Genomic DNA, 12,978 nt, shown 5'->3' on the forward strand with positions numbered 1-12,978 from the left:
GAGAGAGGAGGTGCTCCAGGTGCCAGGACAAAGATTCCCCTGCAGCCCGTGGAGCAGACCACGATGAGGCGGGCTGTGCCCCTGCAGCCCATGGAGGCCCACAGTGGAGCAGATCTCCATGCTGGAGCAGCCTGTTCCTGAAGGACTGTACCCTGTGGGAAGGACCTATGCTGGAGCAGTTTGTGAAGAACTGCAGCCTGTGGGAAGGGCTCATGTTGGATAATTTCTTGGAGGGCTGTCTCCCATGGGAGAGACCACATGCTGGAGCACGGGAAGAGTATGAGGAGTCGTCCCCTTGAGGAGGAAGGAGCAGCAGAGACAACGTGTGATGAACTGACCACAACCCCTATTCCCCATCCCCCTGCAGTTCTTGGGAGGGAAGAAGGTAGAGAAATTGGAAGTAAAATTAAGCTTAGGAAGAAGGGAGGGGTGGGGAGAAGGTTTTTTAAGATATGCTTTTTTTTTGTCATGACTCTACTCTGATTTTGGCAATAAATTCAACTGATTTCCCTAAGTCGAGTCTGTTTTGTCCATGATGGTGAGTGATCTCTCCCTATCCTTACCTTGATCCATGAGCTTTTCTGTCAGGATGATTTGCTAATTTTCCTTTTATTGCTGAATTTGAAACCATGCAAATATCATAAAAATTGGACAATATTGCATCAAGACACACCTGAGGAACAGGATGCCATGGAGAGGGACCAAGAAAAGCTGGAGAAGTGGCCCCACGTGAAACTCATGAGGTTCAACAAGGCCAAGTGCATGGTCCTGCACCTCGGCTGGGGCAATCCCCAGTATCAATACAGGCTGGGGGATGAAGGCATTGAAAGCAGCCCTGACGAGAAGGACCTGGAGGTACTGTTGGATGAAAAGCTGGACATGAGTCACCAATGTGTGCTTACAGCCCAGGCCAACTGCATGCTGGACTGCATCAAAAGCAGCAAGGCCAGCAGGTCGAGGGAGGTGATTCTGACCCCTCTACTCTGCTCTCATGAGACCCCACCTGGAGTCCTGTGTCCAGCTCTGGACCCTTCAGCACAGCAAAGACATGGAGCTGTTGGAGTGGGTCCAGAGGAGGGCCACAAAAATGATCAAAGGGATAAAACACTTGTTCTATGAAGAAAGGCCGAGAGATATGGGCTGTTCAGTCTGGAGAGAAAAGGCTCCAGGGAGACATTATTGCAGCCTTTCAGTACTTAAAGGGGGCTTATAAGAAAGATAGGGACAATCTTTTTAGCAGAGTCTGTTGCGATAGGACAAGGGGCAATGGTTTTAATCCAAAGGAGGGTAGCTTTAGACAGGACGTAAGGAAGAAATTTTTTAAGATGAGGGTGGTGAAACACTGAAACAGGTTGCCCAGAGAGGTGGTAGATACCCCATCCCTGGAAACATTCAAAGTCTGGCTGGATGGGGCTCTGAGCAACCTGATCTAGTGGTAGATGTCCCTGCTTATTGCAGGGAGGTTGGACTAGATCACCTTTAAAGGTCTCTTCCAACCCAAACTATTCTATGATAAGATACACACCTTTACAGACAGCAACGAACACAAAGTTCTTAATCATGCATCGCACCAAACAAGCACAGGCCGACAGAGAACCTCTCTGAAGCCATTTGCAGCTCACCTTGTTGTGGGATTGGTTCTGGGCTTCCCGTTCTAGACATCAGAGCAGCCATAGCGCCACCTGGACATAAGCCAGGTGCTGGGGTAACAAGAACAGACTGGCAGAGCTCAATCCTTAACCCAAATCCTTATCCCACAAGAAATACCAGAAAGTGAATTATACTAGTATTCTAATTTCACTGTTCTTTGTATACAAAGAAGAGTGAACAGAGCAAGGCCCTGCTTCAGGATGCCTTGAAGTCCTGAAGAGCTTGCAGCATAAATAGCACTTAGAAGAGTGATCTTGAACTACATAAATCATGGGATTTTCTGTTCTTTTTTTTTTTCTTATTACATCTGCAACTCAAAAAGTGGCATAATTTAGCTAATAACATACTTAAAACACTGGCTGTTTTCCTGAGGTTGTATTTGTCCCCTGAATACTTTCAGATCCTAGTGTGTCTCCTCAAGAACCTATTCACTTCAGCAGTCAACAGAAAACTGCCCTAAAGTCAGATGTTTAAATACCGTTCATCTTTCCAAGTAACTTTCAGGTAAGCACATATTTAGGAGAAGACTTCAAAGGACTTCAAGAACTCACCTAGTCTGCCTGTCTGCTTCAACTTGATGACACTATTCCCAACAGGTAATATTTTAACCTGAAAGTAAAACTCTCCAGTTTCACAACTTCCCAAGAAAATCTATTCCAATGCTTAACCGTTCTTGCCACTGGCAAGTCTTCCCTGATGCACAGCACAAGTTTGCCTTGTTGCAATCTTTCCTAATGTCTAACCTAAATCTCCCTCAAATCAGTTTACACTCATTGCTTCTTACAATCTTCCTGCTTTACAGAAAGAACAGTTTGTTGCTCTTTAGGCAGAATTTTACCCACTGAAAACTCTTAACATGCTAATAATCTCTAAACTTCATAATTCTAGTCTCTTTAGTACTTATTTCTAGGTCAAGTCTTCTAAAGCTGCAGTTATTCCCCTTGTTTTCCCGTGGATCCACTTAATTTGGCCTACATCTTTTCTCCTGTGTGACTGCAATTAAACCTCTAGACTTTGGAATACCATATAGCCTTGTGGCACGTTAGGAAGAAGCTGAGATGCAGAATATACCAGTCTATTGTAAATATAATTTTTCACCTGATGAATTAACACAGTCTTCTACTTTCCTCCATATGGTCAAAATAATAGATCACTCACATGAAAATACACATTAGTACAGCAACTGCTTTTAGCTATTGACCCACTACATTTTTTTTTCTAGTTATTTATACGTTAATTTGATCTTTGGATATATTTCAAACATGTTACTCATTGCTTTTCACGAGACTAACAACAATTAATAGTAAGATTTATTGTTCTGACTAGCATTTACTTGTGAACTGATGTAGTGCCAAAGGTAAAATATAATGAATAGGCAGATTCATTACATTATGTTGGATTTCTAGAACAGGCATAAAAAGCACATTTAGGCAAATAATCGGATTTTGTTATTAAACAGAACCTTCTATCACTATGGGTTGTAAGTGGCAAGAGGATATGATGTCTGAGCAAAATAAATCTTTGCTAAAATCCAGACACTGGATGGAATAGATCTCTGGCTTGGACTTGTACGAACATACCCTACAGCTGGCCAGTCATACTTGACGGAGCCACCAATTACAACTGGGACATCTAAATACTACCAGAAAACAAATACTGTTGTTATCATTAGTACAAAAACTTGTGTTGCCTCTTTTCTTCATATGATTATAAAAAGTTCTTTTAAGTATATGAGAAGAGAATATTTTTGCCTGTATTTTGACTAGTGAATTAAAGACATTTATGACTTTTCCTACCAGTACTATAGTGAACCCTTGACTTCTAAATACGTGCTTTTTTTCAATGTCCCCATTTAAATTCCATTTAAAAAAATCTCAATTGTATGTGTCTTGTTTTTATTCCAGTTTTATATTTGATACAGTGTATGCCTGCTAAGAAACAAGAAAAATAAATGTTTGTCAGCAGATCTAAAAAGCATGCACTTCTGTATGATGTGACTCAGATCAGTCTATAGTATGTCTTTAAGAACAGGTAGTGCTGATAAGTGCTGAGAAAGGTCAATAATTCCTCACTTGTGCTCCTGGGGCACGAAAACAGGCAGTCACAAAAAGGCTACTGGAAATCTGTTACTAATTCCTTCTTTTCAAGTTGCTCAGTCGGGAAAAGCAGGGGATTTATATCATCTGTGGTGCACTTCCCTGTGAAGGCATCCGCATCTTTCATTTTCATCAACCAACACCAAAGGCTATTTCAGAGTTACGTTCCATGGGTAGAAAAACTGCCAGACACCCCCTCTTGGTATATCCCAGCACAGCAGATGCCAGATAGAGAACATCTTTCTTGCCTCCCTGAAGAAAAAATCATTGAGAACTTTTGTCTGCATAGCTTCTTTTCACTGCTATACTTCCCTAACCCTATCTTAAAAACATCCTCTGAAAATATCAAAAATTTGCAAATACGAAGCTATTTTATCTCGAAGCAGGACCTTCTCTCATTTTTCTGCAGTCCCGATGTGCCACACACTATCAAATAGCCTCTAAACTGGGTCTTCCTAATTTTATTTATTTGCCATAAAACTACAAAGAACTGCAAACAAAACCCCCAGACTGACTACCTTTCACATCGTCTTTCCTTGTGCAGCATTTATTCAAGCTTAGGGGTTTTTTAACCAGCAAATCTGTTTCCTGGATGGGAAGAGAAACCTTCCAATTCTGCATTCTGTGCCTCTCTCTAGCCCGATGTGCTGCTCTGATAATATCATTCATATTTGCCTCTCCACAAACCAGAAGAAAAAAAAATGTATAGAAGACAAACAGGAGAAAAGGATTGTACTATAGCATGTTGAAAGTAACAAACCCCTCAAAAGCAGGCAAATTTGCAGCTGGGACAGACTGTCCTCAAGTCAGTTTTGCTATATATAGGTAACATATGCAGCACATCTGGTATGCAAGGTATCTCACTGTTCTGAGACACAGGTTAAGCATAAAAGGACAAACTGAAAAAAAACAACTCTGACATAAAACAAACTTTTTTCCCACATTCTTTTAAGCAATTCTCTTTCCCACTTTGCTTCATTGTTTCAAGTCTTTCTTTTTTTTTTTTTTTAATGTTTAAAAGATGAAAGAGAAATTTTAAAGGAATGGAAGTCTGGCAATATTAGCTGTCATAACTCACATTCAAATTCTTTCCAGGAAAATTTTGAGGGCCAAAGTCTCAAAAAGTTTTAGAAGATAACAAATCCTTTCCTCAAAATGTTTACACAGCGGTAAACATTAATGTTACCAACTTTGTGAAGCTATCAGGTTATATGAATAGAAAGCTCTGAAAAAATTATCTTGGGTATAGCGTCAGCAGACATTTTCAAACATTAGCAAAGGAGTAGCCGAGTTGTCTGGAGTTACATACCTAAATATAATACTGTTCCTTCTTATTTTCAGTGTCAAAATGTATACCCTAAGAACACAAAAATATGCTTAAAGCTTTTTCCATGCTTTTAGAGCAGGCTAAAATATTTAAATCTGTAAAAAGTGACAGAATAAATACATTAAGTATAAATCTTAACCAAGTTATTACGTGTAATAAATGCATTCTTTTAAAGAAAGTGCTGCAGTATTTTTGATACTGTGACACTAATTCCTCTTTGACAGAGAAGTGCCAACAAGAGGGTAACCAATAATTGCTAACTTTTGCCTAAGGCAGAAAAAAATTATAATTATGAAAAATGAGCCAAACATACACTATTCATAAGTATATACCAAATCTGCACAAGTGATACAAAAATTCTGGTTTATAGCCATAATCATGTGGTTATAACAGAAGTATCACAATTGTCTTGTCTCTACTTAACGCTGCACTGTATCAACGTAAAATCACCACGTTTTACACAGCTTACTACTGAACATCTACCCAACAGATTACGCATGTGGTTTTGAGATCTGAATGCTCCAATCCTCCACTCCACTTCAAGCAAGATTATTGAGATTGAATCCACATTAGTGCATAGTCCCTCTCCAAACAAGGCTCACACCACTCTAATCTCATAACCCATTCAAAATATTAAATCGTCCTTGTTAGAGAAGACATTCCAGTCTCTTAATGAGCAATCACAGGATAAGCAAGGCTTTAAAGTATATCCAGGGCTGTAACACACCCTGGCTGCGATATGTACGAACCCTTGTGAAGTTACTCCCTAACTGCACTACTTTCCATGGGTTTCAAACACAGATGTAGAAACTGTACCCTTTACCTTTCCCCATCACTACTGTGTCTGAACGGTTAAAATGTTCTGCTGGGTGAAAAGGGTACTTGTCTGGGGGCAAAGGAGTTCCCACAATTAATGTGTAATATCAACTCAATGTTTTTGAGTTCTCTTTGAATAAATACGTTAAACAGTAACAGATTATAAATTATTTAGTCAGACATGAGTACCGAATTTTACTTTACTTTTGCAAAGTGAATTAATTTACTTTTAATTCACCATGGTGCATGCAAAAATTTTTTGATTTTTCAATTTTTAACACCCCTTCATACTCACTGCAGCTGCCTAGAGCATGCTAAACTGCTTTGCAGGAAGATCAGGCAGGCATGGGACTGCAATTATGTACCACAATACCCTTTTCTGGGTTCACAGCTCTATTCATCTTTTAGAAACACTGAAGGACAGATTGGACACAGGGGAACGGATTAGCCACAGGACGACCTGTATTTCCACACAAAAGCCTAAGTGTGGAAAAATGGCACCCTGTGTCACCCATTCTTCACTTCCTGAAAAAACCATATTCATGAAAATAGACATTTAAACAGCTCTTTCCCACTCACCTCAGAACAAGCATTCATTGTTTCTTAACACCATTTAAATGGAAGCAATGCAATGCTACTACTAAACTGCCCTAATTCAAAAATGTATGTAAAAATATTTAAGAATTACGACAGGACTACTTCCAGAAAACTCCAAGTTCAGCATAGGAACTAAACTGAAAAATTAACAGCGTGAAAACTCTCAGTTGACTGTTGCAACACACCTTCTCATATTTACGAACGTGTCTGAAGGAGAATTTGGTTCTGGTAATAAGTTTCAGCTGGATGTAATGGAAGTTCTACACACTATAGCCACGCAGTACAACTGAAAATGTAAAAATATATTGTGTTCATAGGTGATTGACAGGAGTTTAACACAACAGCTAACATCACTAATTCCAAGTGAGTAAAAGGAAAATAAATACAGAAAAAGATGTGGCAATTGTATCACTTTGAGATATTGTAAGAAGTGAAGATTATGAGAGTTTTCTGTGAAGACCTCCCTCTGGACAAATAACATGCAGTAAATATTACAAAACATGTAAAAAAGGAAAAAGTGTGCATTAATAAGTGAAGTCAGATCTTTAATTAATTTTACATGCCATTCTTCTTAAATCAATTGTCTTGCATACAGAAGAGACGCTTGGTGTCTGAACCTGTACTGTCAAATTGTCTCACGAGATATGTGCTATCAGCTCATCTGGGCACACTAGGCAAACCGGTGGCTTACTTGCCTGTTCTTTGGGACTACAGGAAATTATCCTTCTGCACAAGAAATAATGAAATGAAAATGTCCAGGCATTTAACTTAGCAATTTGACCACACAGCTGAGTTACAAGCAATGAGCCCATGTAGTTCATTAGGCTCCAATGGGAAATTAATCTTTTTGCCAGGAAACCAACAGTCTAGCAACCTCATGTGCAATGAGACATACCATTCCTAACTTTTTAGCCTTTCACATTGAAATTTTCTAACTCTGATATCAGAAAAGAATTTCAAATCTTCTGAAAGTAACGTAACAGCCATCTCACTTGTATTCTTCTTTATACATATTTGTTTAGAAAACTAATGTGGTGGGCATACGGTTAAATGATTTGCTAGTCCTTTCCTCACACTTCTTTCCCTTGTTTTCTACTGAAAATAATAACAAAAAAGAACGTTTTAAAAGTGAAAAAGGAAATGTAAATCTTGCTTTTGCAAACTGTTTACAATATATAGCTTAAATCTTCTGTTAGCTATTTCTCCTCTTAGATGCCTGCATTTGAACATATTCTGCTTAAATGAATCATTTTTACTGGATATTTTAAAAGTTCTTCGTAAAGAAAAAACTCCGTTATATCATATAGACTTTCAATCAGTTCCACTGCACTATTCAGTGTCATTACTGAAACTACAGGGAGGAATACACACGCTGCTGAAGTAATTATACCAAAGGGGTCAAAATCCTATTGTGGACATTAGCACCCGTCAGGAAAAGGCTGACAACCAGCCCAATACACACAATCTGTATTTACAGTAAGTATACAGTCCTCTGTGTTAAACAAAGCAGAAATTTTTTTTTCACAAATATAAACACACCGATGCAATGAAGTTATCCGACCAGCTCAAGAGCTTCAGTTCTCTCTCTGCGGTCCACATTAAGAGTGGCTGTAATCACTGGAGAAGCAGCAACGTAAAATGTGTTAAAGTCCCTGCTACATTCTATTTTTATATATTAACTTGCTAGCTTTCTACTTCTACAATGCAAGAAGAAATAACGTAAGTGAAACAAAATGCTTCTTCCTTTATGGATTATGTGCAGTAACACAGGTCTCAAAATCAAGCAGTGAAAGACTGAAGAAAAAAAGAAAAAAAAAAAGCAGCGTAATGGCAAACACTGACAAAAAGCAGCCTGAAATGACTGGCATTATTTCATTCCGCAAAATCTCCTCAAAAAGTCATCTCTTTAGACAGAGACATCTAAATACACTAGTCGAGCATTTTTAAAAGAATGTTAAAGAAGTGACAATGTGGGAGGCATTGCACACAACGCAATTAAAGCATGGATAGGTTTCTTGAATAAATCTCTGGCACTGGAGATCTCTGGATAAAGCTTCGTAATTAACCAACTCAGGAAAATCAGTGTTTATTCATTTCAGAAAAGATCTGTGAAAACCTACAGCCTCATGCTTTTTTTTGGACTGACACTAAATTAAAACCATTAATACTTCGGCGGTTGCAAGGTTGTCGCTTTGCCCAGTCTGGAGTGAAACTTTGTCCCAGTCTCCTGAAAGTTTGTTGTTTTTTTTTTTTTTCCACGCTTTGCACAGCCAGCGCTCCAAGCTGAGCTGGGCTCCTTCTGCTGGCAGCTACCATCTCAACTATACTACAATGCTAAAAAAGAATAAACGCGCTCACCAAAACCCCCACACTGTCGTGTTATATTTGTTAACGCTGCTGAAAGAACAGCACTGGGCTTTCCCACACACCACCAAATACGTATACACATCTCTCAGGATTCACGCTTGAATCTCCGACTGCAGCTTGCTTTACAAACAAGCACGGGAATCAGTATTTTAGGGGGGGAGGGGGGGAAGAAGAGTAACTTCCTGAGGAAAGAAAACAAAAAAGAGCAATACGAGGGTTACTCCCCTAGAAAATTCCTCTATTCACTTAAATAAACATCTTTTTCTTCCACCTAATTCATGCAAGAAAAGAAGAAAAGAAGGCCTGCCACACAATCCCAGCTATTTTCTCCACTAAATTGTAATCACAAGGTGGAAAAAACAGGAGCCTTGAAACCACGCAAAGGCCTCTTCCAGTCTTGGGGCAGCGAGGAGGAGGAGGAAGATGCTGAATGCCCAGGATTTGTTCTGCCCTGCCCTTTCCATAGAACTTTAGTGCCATCTATTGAAAATTCACCGAACGAGGACGAGGGAAAGGACGCCGATTGATTCGGTATAAAAACAAGACGTTTAGTTTTTAAGGGGTTTTCGGTGTATTGATACTCCCACGATGACTCCTGTTCTGTGGTCATCCGACAGCAACAAACATTTTCTGTGCGCTGTCCGTGCCCCGTAAAGGAAGGAGACACTGGCGAAAACGTCGAACACAAACATCACACACGGATTTTGTCTGTACGCACGCACACACACACACACACACACACACGCGTACTGAGAATGTAAGACTAAAGCTACCTATTATCTAAAGGAACAAAAACGAGCAGGCTTTAACGGAAAGGCAAAACGGCGTGGAGGCACTGCTGTAAATAGAACATACTGGAAACAGTAAAAAATAATTAAGGCACCTCGTAAAGAGCTTAGTACGAAAGAACAGCGTACGTAGACATGCAGAGATAATTACCTTCCTTAAGAAACTGTGAGTGGATGACAAACACGAGAAAACAGCAGATCGCTGCTCCTGCTAGTGCCCATAGAGCTTTCAAGAGCTGCATCTCGGTCTGAAACTCAGCAAATACCCAGAAAGTCACACAATGAATTTCCACAGCGACGCATCAACGCTTCCCTCCGTGCGCCAGGCGCGGCGGCTCCCGGCGGGGACCACACTCCCGAGCAGGGCGGGCGGACGGGCGAGCCCCGGGGGCTGCGGAGGAGGGGCCGGGCCGGGGCTTCACACCCCGCGCGGGGGCAGCGGCGGCGGCGTGGCCGCGCTCTCCCGGCCGAGGCGGCGGGCGCAGGGCCCCATGAATCAGCAGCGCTCCGTCTCCGCGGGCGCCGAGCCGAGCCGCGCCGGACCGCGCAGGGTGGCGCAGCGCCGAGCCGAGCCGCGGAGGGCCGCGCAGCGCTGAGCCGCGCAGGGTTGCGCAACAGCGACCGCTGCGCCGCTGGGGCGCCGGGGCCACCGTCCGCTCAGGGCGCGCCGCCGCCGGGCGGCGCGGGGCGCGCGGGGGCCGGGCCCAGCCCGCCGGGGCTCGGCGGGAGCCGCTGCGGCATCGCTCGGTCTCCGGCTCGCTCGTCGGGCCGCCGCTCCGCCGCTCGCTGCCACGGCTCGGTGAGGAGAGAGAGAGCGAGCGGGGAGGGGAGAGAAGAGGGAGGGAGGGAGCCAGCGAACGGGGGAGGGATCTCTCTTCGCTGCAACTTCTCCCGGTTAGCGGCAATTTGTTGCACCCCTCCTCCCCTCCGCCTCCTCCTCCCACCCCCACCCCCCCCCCCCCCCGGCTCGGAGATCCTCTCCGCTCTGCGGGGGTGGGGGGACGCGGCTCAGTTCCCTTGCACAGACCGCTGGCCGCCCCGCGGGCTCGCCCCGCCGCCGCCGTTCGTCGCCTCGCTCCCGGAGCTGCCCCGGGCGCCGCGGCCGGCCCCGCGCCCCCGACCCCGTCCCGGAGCCGCTCCCCGGCGGCGGCACCGCAGAGCACGCAGCGAGCAGCCGCGCCGGGCTACGGCGGGAGCTCTCGAAGCCTGCGGCTCGAAGCCTCCGTTGCAGCCATCCGCACGGAAAGCACGAACGCGGGTGAAAGAATGCCATAAATCAGAAAAAAAAAAAAGAAAAAAACCAAAAGACCAAGGCTGTGAATTTGCTGCCGCCCTCCCGCTCCGGGGGAAGAACCGAGCCGCGGCGGCTGGCCGGCGTAGAGCAGGCGGGCGGGGGGGGAAGGCCGGGGAGGTGCTGCGCTGCGGAGCCACTCCGCGGGGGCCGCCCCGACGGACGGGGTCTGCTCGGTACGGGCAGCGGGCACCGGCTCCGCGCCGCACCGCGCAGGCGGCTGGCGGCGGCTCGGTGCGGGAGCCGCAGGGGCGGAGCGGGTGGCCGGGGCCGGGCCGCCGGCCGGGTGCCCCTCCGCCCGCGGCCGCCCCGCGTCTCCCGCGTCCGAACGCCGCCGGCTGCCCCGCGCAACTTCCGCAGGAGAGACCCGGGCAGGGGCGGCTGGCAGCACGGCGGAAAGCTGCGGGCGGGAGGCGGCTGGAGTGCCCGGCAGCGCGGAACGGCCCGGACCGACCCGGCCCCGCAGGGGCCCGACCCTCCCCGCCGTGCGGCTCCGCAGCGAGCTGGAAGTTGCGGGGCTCCCCGGGCCGGCTGCGCTGCGCTGGCAGCCACAGTAACGCACCGGTGGCGACGCGTCAGCCAGGTCTGTCTGGGACAGGCGTGAAGGCGCATCAACAGTTCTGAGGATATAAACCCAATAAGGGAATACTTGCACGCCGAGAGCTTTGTTTTCATAGCTCTTTGGTTACATGTATGCGTTTATGTTATTTTTCTGTAATACTTAGTGTTTAAATATTTCCTTAATTTAGAAAAGCGGGAGGGTTTCCAGATGCTTGGAAGGACAGATTAATAAAAGATCAATATTTTCGCTGGGCAAACATCTTCTTTGTTGTTGATGATGTGTGTTAAATTCATCCCTGTGATTTTTGGTTTTTTACTGATAGCGCAGAGAAACATTAAAAACAACTATCTTTTGAATTTTAAACTTCACACAAATCCCTAAAACCCCATTTGTTGCATTTACTATATTTGAAGATTATAGCAATGCAATGTTAAAGTAATGTCATAGCTACACTACAGGCACACCACTGTAAATCTTTCATTCTGAAATGTACACTTTGGTGAGATATTGGCCATGCATGGGCGCAGCTCGAGTTGGGTTTTCTTTGTTTATTTGTCTCTGGGTGAAAGAAAAAAGCGTCTAGTAGCTAAAGAAAATTCACACATTTTATACTTACGCAAACACACACACACATACCCCTTCTCCCCCCCCCCCCCCCCCCCCGACACAGCATCTTTTAAGTACACAGAAAAGTGGATTCTAAAGGTGTCTCAAACTGAAGAGTTTATGCAGTCCAGGAGAAGCAATATGTATCTTTCAGTTTGAACATGCTGAGTTCGGAGAGAAGCCCTATGACAAATTTTACACATTACCTTCCTTTTTGACTAAAAGCATGTGAAGATCCACTGTCAGTAGGTCAAAATCCCCAGACTGCTTGCTCCTTTCGAGGTGCAAGATGATAGCCCTTCTCCCATTTTAAAGTAGTCTTACTTCTTCGAGCTTCTGAATCAGACAAATACTCCTGGGCTTCCCTGGGCTTTGGGTCAGACCCTTTCATCAGCAAGACGTCCGAATGCAGCACTGTGATTCCCAGCCGCAGGGGAGTCACTACATGCACACTAGTGGAAGTGGGAGCAAAATCTGGTTCAGCGCTCACACTGTGCGGAAATATTTAGTCTCATAGCAACAAGGGATTCCAGAAGACTTCCCATTTGGGAGGACACTGGTACCTGGCAACGTCGCTTGCTGTACTAAATATGGTTCAGGGTGGTTTTTGTATTTTCTGAATAGCTCTGGACCTTTCAAACAGGGTAAGTCCTATTCAAAAATATCCATCTTCAATTTCTTGACTACCACCTACATAAAGATTTATAAAATACTAAAGATATCTCTAGTTACCAATGTAGACTTCTCTGGAAGACTTTCCTGAATAAAATCCACTGTCAAAAATTCCCCCTTATCTTCCAGCTTATTAAGATTTGCATCCTGAACTAATGGAATAACGCCCAACAAACAACTTCTAAGCTGCTTAGGCCAACAGAGAT

At 44.4% G+C, this 12,978-nt stretch overlaps 1 protein-coding gene across 10 annotated transcripts in view; it reads right to left on the reverse strand.

The window, feature by feature from the left end:
• TAFA5 (TAFA chemokine like family member 5) overlaps positions 1 to 12,978 on the reverse strand; it is a 495,240-nt gene that overhangs the window by 360,633 nt on the left and 121,629 nt on the right. Inside the window, exon 1 of one of the 10 annotated variants that reach the window (XM_075429215.1) lies at positions 9,793 to 10,077. The exons of the other annotated variants lie outside the window; for them this stretch is intronic. Coding sequence (XP_075285330.1) covers positions 9,793 to 9,883 — 91 coding nt within the window. The 5' untranslated portion in view covers positions 9,884 to 10,077. Of the gene's footprint in view, positions 1 to 9,792; positions 10,078 to 12,978 lie in introns of those variants that run through there. 10 annotated transcript variants of the gene reach the window in all.

The sequence above is a fragment of the Opisthocomus hoazin genome, chromosome 8 (assembly GCF_030867145.1).
Source record: "Opisthocomus hoazin isolate bOpiHoa1 chromosome 8, bOpiHoa1.hap1, whole genome shotgun sequence".
NCBI classification, from domain to species: domain Eukaryota; kingdom Metazoa; phylum Chordata; class Aves; order Opisthocomiformes; family Opisthocomidae; genus Opisthocomus; species Opisthocomus hoazin.